This window comes from Momordica charantia (assembly GCF_013281855.1).
Source record: "Momordica charantia cultivar OHB3-1 chromosome 4 unlocalized genomic scaffold, Mcharantia_2.0 BLBB01000004.1, whole genome shotgun sequence".
Classification (NCBI taxonomy): domain Eukaryota; kingdom Viridiplantae; phylum Streptophyta; class Magnoliopsida; order Cucurbitales; family Cucurbitaceae; genus Momordica; species Momordica charantia.
This window is the reverse complement of record NW_028275162.1, coordinates 21,350,260-21,367,590: the sequence shown is the minus strand read 5'-3', so window position 1 is coordinate 21,367,590 and position 17,331 is coordinate 21,350,260. Positions and strand designations below refer to the sequence as shown.

The window sequence follows — 17,331 nt, the reverse complement described above, 5'->3', positions numbered from 1 at the left end:
TTTGATTCCCGATCATGGTTGTAGGTTCCCTCGATCGTGGTTGTACACAGACACTCTTTCATTGTCTCACGGTCGTGGTTCGTTGTTGTTTAATTTTCGGTCATGGTTGTAGGTTCCCACGGTCGTGGTTGTATACTTATATATTCTCGAGCGTGTCTTAAACTATCACAGCCGTGGTGTGCAACTTTGATTACTAATTACTTGTGTGTTTTATTATTATCCATGCAGAATGCATCGACTATTTGTGATCTACGATGACAAGTGGAACGATGTTGGTAAGATGTACGAAGGTGGTGTTACGGGTAGGCTAGATGTTGATGTAACAATAACATATGTCAACCTAGTAAGTGCTTTGCACATGCTTACTAGAATTGATCCTGACCAATTTGATCTTGTTATACTGTGTGTATATAAATTTGATTTTCAGTACGAAGTCCCGAATTATCTGATATTTGATGATACCAGTTTGAGATTCTATTTGAATAATCCTCCCGATTCATCACAAGTACCCTTGTAATCATCGTACCTAAAGCATCATATGGTAACGAGAGCAACAGAGAAAATATTTTTTTGGAAACCCATATATCATCTTCATTCCCATACTACCCAGGACAGAATGATCAATGTTTCGGCCCTTCTATTTCTATTCACTCTCATTTAAAGGATGTCTGTCCCCCCTCATTTGTCACACAGATTACACCATTGACCAATAATGTTGTCCCATGTAACCTAGGCGACGACGAATCTCCATATTATGGTCAATTGTACGAGAATGAGGTTTAGTACGAGCTTCAGAACAATGATGAGTCTGATTATGATGAATATCATACTGAGTATGGGGTTGAGGACGAGGATAGTAAAGCAGAGATTGAGAACGATGGTGGGAATGGGTATGACAATGGGGACGAGGACGTATATGAAGACCATTATGAGAATGAAAGTCAACCTATTCATGAGTCGCATACAGTGAGTGGGAATGCACCTTGCCAAACAGTTGAAGGAGTAGTTTCACGTCCGATGCAGAATATCATAACTGGCAATGAGGTAGACTATGTAGGTAAACTTGCTGTTAAGGGTATTTTCCATTCAAATGAAGAACTACGCTTCAAGCTGTCTGTGTTAACTATGAAGCTTAATTTTGAATTTAAGGTTAAAAAATCAACGAAGACATTGTACACCGTTTGATGTACTGAATAAGGTTGCAAATGAGGTTTGCGTGTGAAGAGTATCCGAGGTGGTGATTCATTCATCATTTCGATGTTTACTGATGTTCACAAGTGCAAACGTGAGATACTGAATCATGACCACAGGCAAGCTCGAAGTTGGGTGGTTGGTCAGTTATTAAAGTTCAATCTCGATGATGTAAGCCGTCAGTACAAACCTAAGGACATTATTAACGACATGCGAAAAAACTATGGGGTGAACATTACGTTTGGAATTGTCGATCGGGAGAGTGATCAATCCTGGACTTGGTTTCTGAATATGGTCAGGCATTGTATTGGAGAGGTTCATAGGCTATTATTCGTATCTAATCGACATGTTTCCATTACAAAATCTGTTAGGCAGGTCTTTCCTCAAGCGGCTCACGGAATATGCATGCAGCACTTGTCCACGAACCTGAAGGACAAATTCAAGGACGATGTCATTCAAAAAATGTTCATATTAGCAGCAAAGGAATGCCAGAAGTCAGAGTTTAGGTACTATTTTTCCCAACTAGCAGGATTTCCAAAGGTCCAAAGGTACTTGAAGGAATCGGTTTTGAAAAATGGATTCGTGCATTTCAACCAGGTTTGAGATACGACCAAATGACATTTAATATTGCAGAGTCTATGAATGCAGTCATCATCCATGCATGTTCATTGATTATAAATCTAAAAGAAAAATAACATTAAATTCAAGTTTTATGCTATATAATTTTTTTTTTAGTACTATGTTGTATACATACTCTACACTACTTTTTAGTAAGGTATTGATTTTATTTTTTGTAATGATTGGTGGTCGGTTTTTTTACCAAACCAACTAAACATCAATTAAGTAAGTTTTAATGGATCATATCAGATTTTGGTAGTACTTTGCTCACCCATAACCTTAATCAATATTTTTAAGATCGGTTCTATTCTCTCACTACCTTCTCTCGCTATGCTCATTTTCTCACTCGTCTCTATTTTCTCTCACTAACTTCCCATCATACGCTTTCTTATACAAATCATTCCTTGTTCTCTAACATTTTTACATTTTTCTTACTAATTTCTTCCTTAAGTACACATTATATTATTTGTTAAAAGATTACTTCTAAAGCACTCCCAAAAAGCTACAACCAAACAAAAAAAAAGTATTAAATACGTTTCTTTTTTTTAATCAAAAGTATTGAGGTACTTTCCATGATAGCATTTTGTTTGAGAATGCTTTTAATAATTTTTTTTTCCCAAGAGCATGCTTGACACACTCTTAGGGTTTTTTTTTTCTTTTTTAATTGGAAATACCTCATCATAACCCATAATTTCATATTGGCAAATGAAAGAAAAATTCAACCACATATATATTTATTTGGTGACCTAAACAAGCATTACTTTTTATTGGATATTTGAGCCATTTGATCCAAAGTTTTCACAAAACTTCCACTCTTATACCATTGACAACCATTAATCTATGTGCAAATTATTTAACTCTAAAATAAGAGCAATCCCTACATGTTCTGGACCAAATTTGCTTTTGCATTAATTAAATAATTTTTTCAAAGAGTGCATCACTAAATATTTGAATTTTATATTTTGTTGGACACCATAAACTTCCACATTGCACCAACTAATTAAGTTCATTAGAGTAAAAGTTCTAATTGAATTTTCAGGAGAATTATTATACTGTGATTTTCAAAATATCTATTTTAGTCTCTAAAATTTTTACTTTATTTCATTTTAGTCATTTAATTTGCAAACGGTCTATTCTAGTCCTTTAACTTCAAAAGAACAATCATCCTTGAACTTTCAAAATGTCTATTTTAGTTCCTTAACTTCAAAAGAACAATGTTCGGGAGTAACTAATATTACACAATAGCAAACTTTCATTTAGTAAAGGGAGGCTTCATATAGAGCCAATTGTAAATCTAATTAATTTACAAACTTCTAAACTAGAGAGAAAGTCACATGTATTTGCCTCAAATGTGAGAAGCTAAAGTTATTTTTATTTATTTTTTTTACATAAAAATCACTTCAATTAAATAATAAAAGAAACATTGTCAAAATGGCTACATCGATGAGTCTTTCATCTACAAACATGACAGATAATCAAGAGGGAAAAGAGTCCAACCGTAGAAACGAAGACAAAATATTGGCAAACTTTTTTTGTGAGGAAATCGGTCACTCTATTATTTGCCTACTGATGGGCTCAAAAGAGATAAGATCGAAACGAGAAGCCAGATGATTGATATCTAACACCCAAATAATATCCTCCATAAGCAACTTCCACACATAAGATTAATCACATGAGAGTAATAAGAAAATTTGTATGGGATGCCAATTCGTTTGTTGTGCAAGTTTAACCCCACATGAATTGCAAGAAGCACAATCTACCAATGGTATTAGAGAAGCTAAGTTTGAATATGACTTTAATTTTTTTTAGTACAACAAGTGGGATGGGAAATTTAAATTTATGATCTTGGTCGAAGACATGCACTTATTATTATTGAGTTAAGTTCATATTGCTTAAAATATATGTATTAGTGTGCTAACATGGACATGTATTACAACCACATAAATTATTTGAGACCAGTATTAAGGAAGTGAATTTAGACTAAAAAGTAATTTTAATAATCAAAATGATTACTTTTAAAAAAATTTAAAAGTTTAAGATGAAAGTGATTATTTTTAAAATTCATAGACTAAAAGAATAGAGATTTTAGTCATTTAAAAATCAAATTATGAAAGTTTCAAATATGAAAATGAGATTCAAACTTCGTATTAAAAAAGAATTACTTTTAAGTATTTCCTAATTAAATAGTTTTCTACACCACCTTAATTTAATTAATTTCATATCGTGTCAATCAATTTAGAGTAGAGGGGAGGAATTCCGGGAAATTGGGGTTTTTGACCCCACCAATAGTTCAAATTGGATAAATGAACCCCTTTCAAAAAAACCTAATTTTTGACCCCACCTCTACTTAATTTTGAACCTCTCCCCAAGCCAATTTACCATAGTACCCTCATGTTTAAAAATGAAGGGAACTCCCTCCAAGTAAATAAGTAAAATCCTAAACCCCATCTCGGACGTTTCCTGGCCCAACGAAAATTATCACCCTTTCTCGAACGTTTCATTTGTCCTAAAATCCTAAAACTCATCTCGAACGTTATCTCGGACAAAGGACGTTGGACGATTCATCCATCCCGGACCTTACGAAGTTATCTCGGACGTTTCTCTTTCATTGTTTCGCCCTACGAAGTCATCGATCGCAAGGTTAGTGGTCGGGTAGATTATAACAAAATTTTTAGAAACGTTTGTTGTTCTGATTTCATTATCGGCTCTATCTGAAGCAGCCATGTAGATCTATGGTCATTTTCATGTTGTGCTTGCAGGACTGAGAAATTTGGGGAAAAAATCAATCTTTGATTCAATCCCGTATTCAATCCCGGATGATTTTGGTTCGGGATAGAATACGAGATTGAATCCGGGATCGAATTCGAACTGGCTGCATAAGCTTCCATCCCAGACCACCCGGACCATTTCGCCTCCGGGATGAAAGGCAGAAAATGGGGTTTCATTCTCTGCCTTTCATCCCGGAATGAAACGATCCGGGATAAGGTCCGGGATGGAAGTTGAATGCATTATGTTTGGAAAGTCTTCCATCCCGGACCTTATCCCGAACCATTTCACCTCCGGGATGAAAGGCAGAAAATGAAACCCCATTCATCCCGGAACGAAACGGTCCAGGATAAGATCCGGGATGGAAGACTTTCACAACATAATGCATTCTGCCTTCCATCCCGGACCTTATCCCGGATCATTTCATTCCGGGATGAAAGGCAGAGAATGAAACCCCATTTTCTGCCTTTCATCCCGGAGGCGAAATGGTCCGGGATACGGTCTGGGATGGAAGGCAGAATGCAGACACTTCGAATTTTTTTTTTAAGTTGGTCTGCACTGAACGTTTTTTTTAATTTCCTTGCTACTTTATGTAATTTTTTTTTACCTTTGTATAGGACATATAATGGATTTGAGAGTAATTCTAAACCGTGATGACTGGTTTCCGGCCATGTTGACTAACCTTGCCCATGTAGATAAAACCACTTCTAGGCTGAAGGGTAGGTTAACCCCAACCCAGTTAGACATGTTTAGGCAAACGTGTTTCGGTCCCATTTTGGACATGGACGTAGTTTTTAACGGTCCATTAATACATCATCTATTGTTGAGAGAGGTTGAAGAGCCTAGGCAGGACATCATTAGTTTCGACCTGTTTGGGAAAAGGGTCTCCTTTGGTAAGCGGGAGTTTGACCTAATCACCTGCCTCAGTCATAGGATGATTAGGGTAGATAACGATATTCCTGACCGACGACTTCGAGCACGTTACTTTAAGGATAGTGTCAGGGTTAAGTGTAGTGAGTTAGAGAAGATTTTTATGGAGGCAGTTTTTGACGATGATGAGGATGCTGTCAAGGTTGGCATAGTTTACTTCGTCGAGCTTGCCATAATGGGGAAGGAGAGGAAGCAGTTTATAGATACGACCTTTTTAGGGGTTGTGGATAGGTGAGAGCTGTTCTGCAATCACGACTGGAGTTCGTTAATTTTCGAAAGAACACTTTGGAGCCTGAAGAATTCCCTGAAGGATAAACTACCGGCGTACCAACAGAAGGCGAGAAATGACCCCACACACCAAGAGACTTATAGTCTCTACGGGTTTCCGTATGCATTTCAGGTTAGCAAGCTTTAAGTCAACTATATAATCGTATATATTATTTAAATGCATTATTTATTTGACTTCACTGGATTCTAGGTATCGGCTTACGAGACGATATCGACGTTGAGTCTGCGCATAGCCTGAGCGACGACGCCATTCCTCGACTCCTTAGGTGGTCGTGCACTTATTCTCGTGGGTTTCTTACTCTGCTAAGAGATGTGTTCGATAACACGATGGTAAGTAATTATCTTGACCTCGTGCGATTCAAATTTATTTTTTCATTTGGGTCTAATCATAAGTTTTTTGCTGTCCAAGGTTAAGGAATATTTGGTTTCGACTAATGCTGAGGCAGAACACATGGTCCGTATCATGCGTCCAACGGAAGCCCGCGCTATACCTGCCCCGCCGGCTGTACCTGACCCGCCTGCAGTACCTGACCCGACTGTTGTACCTGCCCCGGCTGCAGTACGTAACCCGCCTGCAGATTTGGAAAGGGGTGCTGAGGAAAGAAGGGTGAAGGACAAAGGAAAAAACATCATAGATGATCCGGTAGAAGAGGCCGAGACATTGGACGATGTTGCATTACAGGGTCCTGCATTAGACGATGCTGGACCCAGGGGAAATGACAGCGAAGCCCTACAGAAGAGGTCGAAACGGAAAAAATTCAAAAATAAGATCAGTAGAAGGTTGAAGAGGCTCGATGACCGAGTTGGTGCTATCGAGGCCACACTGACTGGCTTCGGGGTCGCCCTAAAAGGTATCCAGAGATACCTTAAGAAAATGTCGAAGGTACGCATTTTATATGTATATAACATTAGGTATGCTTAGTTATTAATTATGATTAGTTGGGTCCGAGATAACGCTCATTGGTCCGTACTTTTCGTGCAGGGTAAATTCCCTGATCCGACCAAATATTTTGGTCGTGGGGGTGGGCCCGATGATGATGATCCATCGGATCAAAGGCCTGATGAGGCCCCAACACGAGGTCCGAAGAGTATGGACGAGGACCGGAGGCCGGAAGCGGTCCCTAAGACTGACGAGTATCAGACCATGGACGATAATCTGAAGAGTATGGATGAGGATCCGATGTTTATGGTTGAAGACCAGGGTACGATAACGGAGCGGGACAATGCATCGGATGCTTACCCCGATCGTCCTGTCGGTTTGTTTCAGGTAAGTCCTATTTCTATAACGCTAGTATACGTTTGTGCTTCCATATACCAATATGATTAATATTGGTTGTATATTAGGATGCCACTGTTGGAATGCAAGAGCCGGACGTTGCATCAGATACGCGACCCGTCAGCCGACGCGTTAGGCGTCCCTATAAGGACTGGGCACCGGACGCAGTCATTAAGGTAAACTGTCATTACATATACATATTAGCTGTCAGCTGTCATTACACGAACTCACGTGTGTATTGTGTTTTAGGTTGAACCTTACCTTGACCAGGATGAATATGACCTTCAGCAGGCCCCAACTGGGCGTAGGCTACGCAAGAGGCATTACTCTTGGAAGCTGAAGGATATATACACACCAACCGGTTAGCGTGGGATCACCGTGGATAGATACGACCCAGTATGTCTCATTCCACCGCAGTTGGACGACAAGTTCCAGAGATGGATGGATGACCCGAAGACGGACGGGAGATTGCGGTCCACTGCAACTGGTTTCCAAAAGAAGGAATGGTATCGCGATCTATTGGACCCTAGTGTTGAATTGAAGGACGAAGTAAGTACATGTTACTATATTCGTAGTACTATATTCGTCAATATGTTTGATTACATCAATGTGGATTGGTTAAATGTAACAGGTACTTGATGGTCTCGTCCTGTTTACAGCGAAAAAGTTGGAGAAGTGTCTCCATCTATGTCGCAAGAAGTTTGCGATAGGCGACGTACTTCTTTCGGTAATTACTTTTTACTTCTTCCGGTTCGAACTAATAAATGCTGTTTTGAACAATTCTTTAACTAATGAATTACTTTTTAACTGCTATACAGACTCTGCTGAATCGGACAGACGGTCCATATGCGGCCATGAAGCCGGGTGTATTGTCCACTAGGATCAACTACCCCTGGCGCGAGGAGAATACAATCTGGCGATATGTCCACGGTAGGCAGTCGGACCACAACGTGCCCTGGAGTGATGCAGACATCGTGTACACCCCCATGAACGTAGGCGGGAACCACTGGGTGATGCTCGGGATCGACCTTGTACAGGGCGACATAACCGTATGGGATTCACTCCAAACGGCCACTCCACTGGATGAACTTGAGAAGGAGTTGAAGCCCATGTGTACAATCCTACCTACGCTGCTGCATCATGGCGGGATATTTTCAGTTCGACCCGACTTGCCAGTGGTGCCGTGGAGGGTACGTCGGGTTCGCGTACCACAGCAGAGTAGCGTGACTGATTGCGGGATTTTCTATGTCCGGTATTTCGAGTACGATGCCACTGGGTCAAATATGGACACTTTAACCCAAGATAATATTGTATATTTTAGGCGTCAGTACGCTGTACAGATGTGGGCGCGTCGTCCCATTTTTTTAATATTATGCATTTTCGATATTGTTTCTATGTCATGGTTCATTATTCTAGCATCATACATGAATGACACATTCAAATACAATCTCCCCATTAATAATGATAATAATAATATAACACGTAGGGTTACCAATGCATGCATGCATGGTTGGTTGCTTGGGGTACAAGTTACCATACAAATTTATGAAAAACCAACAAGTTACCAATACATCATACATTCACGCTGTGTTAAGGGGTTCATTACATGTTTTGCGAATGTGCCCCGATGTACCACACCGACCGCACTTACGTGTTTCGCGCACCTCGCCCGTGGAAGGAATCCCAACTGTCCGCCTCCTGCCAACTCTAGGAACCATATCTGGTGCTTCTACCGGTGTATCGACAAAATCTGGAGAACTGTTCCACGTTGAGACGTGGCCAATTGGAAATATTGGTTCTGCATAAGTCATTACCCAGGAGTTCGTCGTGTGTGCCTCGTCACACAAAGTGTACAGATTTATGTTTCGCATCATCGCCCCAGCAATAGCATGAGAGCATGGAATTTTAAAATAATCAAACTCCCGACAACTACATGTCCTAGAGTTGAAATCAACAATCCCGTCAAGGTTACCATCACGTACCTGGACATGAAACTGGTCGATGTTCACTACAACGTGTCTCCTGGCATTGTCCGAGTATTCAGCAAGCTTATTTTCTGCATAGTCGGACAATGTGGTTGATCGGGAAGAGGCAAGCGTTCGTCGATCGTAGAACCAAGTCTGTAACAGACCTCTGATATGGTCCAATAACGCAGTTACTGGCAACCTACGCGCGTGTCTAAAGAGGGCATTCACGGACTCTGCATTATTACTGGTCATCTGTGTGTACCTCAATTCTGTTTGGAAACAACGAGCCCAACGCTCCTTTCCAATGTCATCCAGATACTCCCTCGCACCAGGGTACACACCAAGTTGAGCCCAGATTGAGTTGAAATAAGACTCTCGATATGCTTTCGCAGCTTTTAGAAATAGTTCCTCGACTGCCTTTGCATCGACTTTAAATTTTGCTAACAAGTTCATCTTAATATGTTAGTATACAAAAGCAATGAAATGCAGTGGGAAATATCTTGTCAATTGCCTTACAAATTGTGTGATGTCTATCAGAAATGAAAACCAAATTGTTCACTACGCCGAGCGCACCTTTTAATTGAGTCATAAACCATACCCATGATGCTACAGTCTCACCGTCGACAATAGCAAATGCAACAGGGTAAATCTGGTTATTCGCATCCGCACCAGAAGCTGTTAACAATACCCCTCTGAACTTCCCTTTTAGATGGGCCCCGTCGACATCCAACACTGGTCGAATACAAGCCAGAAACCCTCTAATCGATTGACCCAAAGCCATAAAGACATATTTGAAATATTTTCCATCTTTCAGTTCCAATTCGAAAATAGTACCTGGGTTCATGATTTTTAATGCTTCACCATAAGCTGATAGTAGACCGTATGACGATGCTGGATCCCCTCTAATAAGTCGAAGTGCTTCTTCACTGGACCGCCAAGCTTTGTCATAACTTAAATTCACACCATACTCCTTCCTCATGTCTTGTATTATGTCTTTCGGTTTATACGTGCGGGAGACGTCTATAAACTTCGCTTGGACAAGATGTCCGACCACCCAACTTTAGGCTTGCCTATGATCCTGTTTCACAACTCCACCGTTGCATGTATTGATGCTATAGTACTTTTTTATCTTGAACAGATTGCAGTCCCTCAGCTTTGTAGCTCGAAGTCTCCAGGTGCAACTAGTATCAACGCAGCGTAGTATATATAGTTTCGGTGTCGACTTTTTTACTTTAAACTGAAAATTCAGCCGCATTGCAACTAAATGCATTCTCAAACTCAACTCCTTCTTCGTATCAAATACTTCGCCCTCCTTAACATCATTTGTTCCAGAAGACTGTACTATGAGTTGCATCTTCTCATCATTAGGTTGTCCAGTGAGACCATCACACCCCATTTGTTGGACCGCTGCTTCATCCCTACGAATCTCAGCATGTACCTATTCCACATCGGGCTCAGACTCTTCATCAAGTGCATCGTCATAGTCATCATTCACAAATTCTGCTTCATAGTATTTTTCTTCTGACTCTCCCAACGGGTCATATGATTCATCACTTTCATCTTGATTATCATTCAATAATCCCGGCACATTCCAATCACATACCCTGTCATCTCCTATGTTACATGGAACAACATCTGATTCCAATGGTGTCAAACCTGCTATATCATGACCTAAATGCCCGTAAAAGGGGTGTGGTTGTTGGGTAGAAGAGGGGATCGATGATGAGGAAGGAAATGAATGTACCGAATCTGTGGGTCTCTGGAATGGGGGAATACAAGCTGTGGGCATACAACTCGAGGACACGTTTTGGCCTATATGATATGGGAAAGAAGGCATGTACGTTTCATTCTCATGTACCTGCTTTGACGTAGTAGATATGTATATAGGCCATTCAGAAACATCTTCACCAGTTAAAAAAAAATTCAGGTCATCGTCATCAGTTATCTCCATTACACAAACTTTAGTTTTAAAATGATATACGCGTCTAATTATAATATCGAACTGAAGGGGGTTTATATTACTCAATCTATACACGTGACCTAGAAATTCTCTGTACGTGGTTGTACTATCCACTGTCAATCCTCTTGTGCGACCACCAACGTAATCTTTTTCACTATCGTTTCATTCTCCACCAAATGTTATGAAAACACGAGGCATCCTGCAAATAGATAAAATCAAGTGAGATAAGAATATCGTCCAAAAAAAAAGTGGTAAAAAAATAAAAAATACATGTCATCCCGGACCGTCCCGGACCAGTCTTGGTCCGAGACATATCCCGGACCACAGTGCTTCGATTGGTCTGGGATGTATCCCGGTTCACTCCCGAACCATCTTTCGATCCGGGATTGAACATTCAATCCCGGATCTCGAAGCTTCAATCTCGGAACAATACTTGGTCCGGGATACCGACTGCATTTTTTTTCTTTTTCCAAGAAGCCAAGTGAAAATGTATGAATGAAAAATATTTCAAATCATTTCAGAAATTTTTATGTTAACGTACCTCTAACTCTTCAAATGTGAAAATGTGGGGACAACGATTTTAGATAGTGTGGGGACAATGATCAAACACGTGGCAATGTTTCTTTCCCGGATTTAAAAAAAAAAAGTGATCTGTGAGGAGTTTGGATGGTGTGAAAATTTTGGATTGTTTCAAACTCAAAACATAAGTAAAATATGAGGTTAAAAGTTTGGTGAAATGGTTGGGTGGAAGTTAATGGGGAAATTAATGTATCATAAATAAGGGTATATTTGTCTTTTCACTAAAGGTGGGTTCAAAATTAAGTAGAGGTGGGGTCAAAAATTAGGTTTTTTTGAAAGAGGTTCATTTATCCAAGAACTATTGGTGGAGTCAAAAACCCCAATTTCTCAGGAATTCGGCTCCAATTGACTTTTCTTCACTTTTACAATAATGCATTTCATTCTCATTAGTTTATAAGAATACAATTTTAATTAGAAGATGAATTCTGAAATTTAACTTTTAAAAATTAATTAAATATCTTAAAGAGTTCTATAACAAATATTTTCTTAATCTTTTTAGACAATTGGAGAAGAATTGTTTGAATTTTGTTTAGTTTAAGAAATTTTAATGTTAGACTATCATGTTTTATTAATTATGTATTAAATTCTAGAACTTTTATAAATATCTCTCCATTTGGCCCACTAATGCACTCCTTTACAATACACCACACAACTCAATTCCAAAAGTTTCCTCCTACTTTTTCCTCTTATCTTAGAAAAAGTCTTTTAGTAAAAAATAAATTTAAAAAAAAAGTAGTTATCAATGCAAAAAAAAAAAAAAAAAAAGATGTAGTTATCTGGGGAAGAGTACAAGTGCTGTTAAATTATTGAATGAAAAAGGGTATGTTGCAATTTGCAAATAGCCTAAGGACAATTTGGCAAGACTTTAGAATGACGAAAATAATTTTAACTAATTAAAAATACATTTAAGATTTCTAAAATCATTTTAAAGTATTTTTTAGAAAACACATCATTGGCGTTTTTCTTATAAATACTCGTAGAAGAAGGAATTTTTTTTAATCTACAAGCATTACTCCCCAAAAGTCATATAAAATTATTCATTGGAACATAGTTTAATGAATAAAACATAAAAAAAAATAGAGATAAATTACATTTTAGCTTTGATCTTTTAAATTTCAATGGATAAAACATAAAAAAAATAGAGATAAATTACATTTTAGCTTTCATCTTTTAAATTTCAGGATTATTATATTTTGGTCTCTTTTGACTTCCAAAGTGTAAATTTTAATATTTAAGCTTTCATTTTTATTTTATTTTAGTTTTCATATTTTCAAAAGGTATATTTTAGTTCATTAAACTATAACGCAGTAATCTTTTGGTCCTTACCAATATTTTTATTTTAAATAAATAGATACAATAACTTTGAGGATATATATTAATGTGTTGATGTGAGCATATATTTGAGTCATATAAATTAGACGGATCGAGTATTGAGTGTTCCGATATCAGGTCGCTATGCAATAGAGTACCAAAATGGTTAATTTTGTTTTAAACTCGGACATTTTGAAAGGTCATATGAATCAAAATATTTATTTTTTAAAAATTCATAGACTTAAATAGAAAATTTAAAAGTTCAAACCTCAAAATGAAATAAATCTATAAGTTTAGCGACAATGTAAAGATTTTAACCAATTTTTTAAAATAAGGTAAATATACGTTTTGGTCTCTAATGCTAGGTGTTTTTTTTTCTCTATAATTTAAAAAGTTTCAAAATTTTTCCTTATATTTTAACATTTTCAATTATATACTAAAATAGGTAGTTTAATTCTTTCTCTAAATTTCGACCAACTATATAAATTTATGAATCAACTCAATAAATAAGGCATCAATTGGCTATTGCGATCTAAAAAGTCTAGTTTTCAATTACTTAACTAAAAAAAATACCATAGGCCAATTTTAACACCCATTGATGGAAGAGCAAAATTCAACAATAAATTGAAAATCTTTTAAATAATAAGAATTAAATTGAAAGAAAAAACACCCAAAATATTAGATAAAAATATATTTTTAGCCCTCAAGATATAAACTATTTGAGCGATTTAGTTAGAATATTCCTAACATTCTTTATTCAATAAAAAGGTAAAAGATGAAAGAAAACAACCAAAAATTGATAAAGCCAAAGTTTTTCTTTCCTACTTTAGCATCTTGGCCAGCCTCATTAATTTGTTTGGTATCTCCAATTTAAAAGAGAATAAAAACCTTAAATCTGTGGTCACCAGGGAGGGAGAAAGAGGGGAGAAAAAAAAAATCTTAGAATCTGAATGGTGTTTAGTAGAAAAAAATATATACCATTAAAATTTTAACAATTATTTTTTTAATTATAAAACAGGAAATTCTCTCCTCTTTTGATATTTTTCTTACATTTCTATCTTATTCGTAAAACCACCGTAAAAAAATAATATAAATAAATAAATCTAAGTACGGTTTACACTATAATTTGTTGACCCTATAATTTTATCTTTGTAAATAATTAATTAATATTACTGAACATGATCAGATCGTTTTTAAATTGATTTAACAGGTAAGAATGATGATTCGAATCTCTACTTTTTTATTGGTAACATATATCTTAATACAACAAGTTGACTGGATAATTCAAACTTATGATCTCCTTGAAAGTCTTTAATCAACAACAGGTGACAGCTCAAGAGGCGCTGTCGTAGATGTCAACAACACTCATGAATCAACAAGAGGTGAAAGTGTCCTCCCTTTGACACAAATTAGAACTACAATCCTATTGAGTCCCCACTACTTCTTCATTTAGGTGAAGAAAGTCTTTCCCGATCTCTTAATCAGAGACAAGTGTTGGTAAATTGTATTGAAATGGACAGTAATATTGACGGTTGACATAATTAATAGAGTAGTATACTCCAATAGCCGACAAACGAGAGTAGGGGAAAAATGAGAGAAAAATCAAAGGAAAAAGTAGCGAGGCAGCCAACAAGGCGATGCGCACTATTTCTCTCTCTCTCTCTAAACCAAGAGAGAAGAAAATAAAGTAAAGTTGGAGCAGTCCCTTTTCCCACTCACTCAAATCCATATACACACACACTCATTCCAAACAGATCCATCCATGGCCATGGCCAAAGTTCACCCAATTTCGGCTCTGTTCATAATTTGCTTCTCTTTATCAGAACTGGCCAATTTTGGCGCAGCTTCTGGTTCTGAAGATGAGCTTATAAATCTCAAGAAACTGGCGATGTTCGTGGACGAGCTGCCGCACCTGCCCACACTCCTCGGCTTCCATGGCCGCAATCCTCAGCATCTCAAAATCGGCATGTTCCTCAAAACATGGGTCAGTTTATTTCCTCCCATTTACAATCTGGGTTTTCTTTTTCTTCTCTGATCTGGAATGGAATGACGCACAAGGAAGTTTTGGTAAATGGGGGTGTTGTTTTTCTTCAATTCAAACCCATAAATATTCTTTCGATTTCTTGCCTGTTTCAATTTGTGCCCCTAAGGGATTGTTTTTACCCTTTTCCCTTATTTGCTTGTCAAGCGTAGATTCTTCGCTGGATTATTGTGGAATAGAGGAATAGTAAACGATTCTTCAATACGTATATTCTTTTGAGGAATGAAACTGATTTTTGGAATCAATTGTTGTTCCAAAGACGTTAATTTTAGAACACTTGTGCCAAAATAACAATTGATTATTATTTGTTATTTGTTGCAGAAATTTCACCGAGATCTTCCCCCGACTCCTGTTTTTGCCTACGGTCTTTCCAAGGACTCAGCGACAGTTCCTGGCCCCACAATCGAGGCTCGCCACGGCATCTCCACGTATGTCACGTGGCAAAATCACCTCCCTTCAAAGCACATTCTTTCTTGGGATCCCACTATTCCGACCGCCGTGCCTGCCGCCAACCACGGCGTCCCGACGGTGGTTCACCTCCACGGCGCCATCGTTGAGCCGACCAGCGACGGCCATGCCACCTCATGGTTCACCAACGGCTTTAAAGACAAGGGACCCTCGTGGACCAACGAAACGTACCACTATAACAATCAGCAACACCCTGGCAACCTTTGGTACCATGATCATGCCATGGGGCTGACTAGAGTCAACCTTCTCGCTGGCCTGATCGGAGCCTACGTAATCCGCGACCCCCCTGTCGAGGACCCGCTCCGACTCCCCTGCGGTCGTGAATTCGACCGGTCGTTGCTCGTATTCGATCGAAGTTTTCTCTCTAATGGTTCAATCTTTATGAATTCTACTGGTAACAATCCTTCCATACACCCACAATGGCAACCTGAATACTTTGGTGATGTTGTTGTGGTCAACGGCAAAGCATGGCCACGTATGACGGTTCGACGTCGTAAGTACCGATTCCGCATCATCAATGCTAGCAATGCTAGATTCTTCAGATTCTTCTTCACCAACGGCCTAAGATTCGAACAAGTGGCATCTGACTCGGCCTACCTGGCGAAACCCGTAGCATCGAAGGCAATCCTACTGGCACCATCTGAGATTGCTGACGTGGTGATTGACTTTTCAGAGTCAAAGGAGAACTCTGTCATCCTAGCCAATGATGCAGCCTACCCTTATCCATCGGGAGACCCCGTCAATGAAGCCAACAGCAAAGTAATGAAATTTTATATTTTAGAAAACAAAGAAGTCGAAACGCAGCGAGTTCCTAAGAAACTAATAGAATACCCAAAACCAAAACTATCTAGTGCATCATACACTCGATACATCGCCATGTACGAATACACAAGCGACATCGACGAGCCAACCCATCTGTACATAAATGGAAAACCGTACGAGGCACCAGTGACAGAGAGGCCAAAGGTAGGCAGCACAGAGATATGGTATGTGATCAATCTAACAGAGGATAATCATCCGTTACACATTCATGTCGGGCTACTATCCGCACTGGATCAAACCGAGCTGGTTCAGCTGGAAGAGTTCAAGGATTGCATGATGAAGAAGAATGACGCAGTGAAGTGCAAAATCGAAGAACATGCACGTGGAAAAAGAATAAAGGTAGAGAACCATGAGAAAGGGTGGAAGAACGTGTACAAGATGATGCCTGGATATGTGACAAAGATTCTGGTGAGATTTTCCAACATACACTCGAACGCATCGTACCCATTCGACGCAACTGCAGAACCCGGCTACGTGTACCATTGCCATGTAAGTAGCGACTTAAACCTTGACTGAAGTTTTTAAAACAAGAAAAGGTATAACTAGTATGGTATTGTGATATGAATGCAGATACTGGATCATGAAGACAATGTGATGATGAGACCATTGAAGCTAGTTGAATGAGAAGAGTCTATGGCAGACGAGGTCGCTACCCGACCCAACTCGACTCAACACAAATGAACTATTTGAACCTTGGCTTATTAATTAACTTCTGTTTTTCTTTGTATACTGCCCCTCCAGTCTCCAATAAACATAATAGAAAGCCAAAGAAAATGGCGTCTGCAATTCACAGAAAGGCAAACTGATTCTAGTGTCTTATCAGCCTCTGACATAAAATGGCGTTTGCAGCCTCTGACATAAAGATTAAAGACCCAACTTAGAAAAAAGCTAAACCACACGTAATTAATTAACTACGAAAAGAATTTATCAGCCTCCTTTCGTGCACATAGAAAGAATACAGTTTGAGCAGAAACTACAGAAGTATTTACTAGTTTTGTATATCTACTGTGGGTTTCTGAAAAAAATACCCTCCGTCTGCAAAAGAAAGTATCCATGGATCTTGCAAATTTCTACAGCAAAACCGAATGAAATATCTAGATAAAGTCTGTCAAGG

General features: G+C 38.6%; 2 protein-coding genes across 2 annotated transcripts; one reads left to right on the top strand and one right to left on the bottom strand.

The window, feature by feature from the left end:
- Nucleotides 1-8,649: 8,649 nt before the first annotated feature.
- On the bottom strand, nt 8,650-10,015 carry LOC148212011 (uncharacterized). The gene is made up of 2 exons (XM_088122989.1): nt 9,635-10,015; nt 8,650-9,489 (listed from the first exon to the last, which is right to left on the bottom strand). Exons 1-2 carry the CDS (start codon nt 10,013-10,015, stop codon nt 8,650-8,652), a joined length of 1,221 nt encoding a protein of 406 aa, XP_087979115.1.
- A 4,502-nt stretch (nt 10,016-14,517) lies between these two features.
- On the top strand, nt 14,518-17,013 carry LOC111015632 (multicopper oxidase LPR2). Its single transcript, XM_022290717.2, has 3 exons — nt 14,518-14,870; nt 15,249-16,706; nt 16,788-17,013. Exons 1-3 carry the CDS (start codon nt 14,649-14,651, stop codon nt 16,839-16,841), a joined length of 1,734 nt encoding a protein of 577 aa, XP_022146409.1. The 5' UTR covers nt 14,518-14,648; the 3' UTR covers nt 16,842-17,013.
- Nucleotides 17,014-17,331: the final 318 nt, after the last annotated feature.

What these genes read in the sequence shown, in the direction of transcription:
- LOC111015632 (XM_022290717.2), top strand. Translation starts at nt 14,649, where the DNA reads ATGGCCATGGCCAAAGTTCACCCAATTTCGGCTCTGTTCATAATTTGC. An exon ending in GCATGTTCCTCAAAACATGG is followed by an intron (nt 14,871 to 15,248) that starts GTCAGTTTATTT and finishes TATTTGTTGCAG; the next exon opens with AAATTTCACCGAGATCTTCC. An exon ending in GCTACGTGTACCATTGCCAT is followed by an intron (nt 16,707 to 16,787) that starts GTAAGTAGCGAC and finishes ATATGAATGCAG; the next exon opens with ATACTGGATCATGAAGACAA.
- LOC148212011 (XM_088122989.1), bottom strand. Translation starts at nt 10,015, where the DNA reads ATGAGGAAGGAGTATGGTGTGAATTTAAGTTATGACAAAGCTTGGCGG. An exon ending in GTGAGACTGTAGCATCATGG is followed by an intron (nt 9,490 to 9,634) that starts GTATGGTTTATG and finishes TAACATATTAAG; the next exon opens with ATGAACTTGTTAGCAAAATT.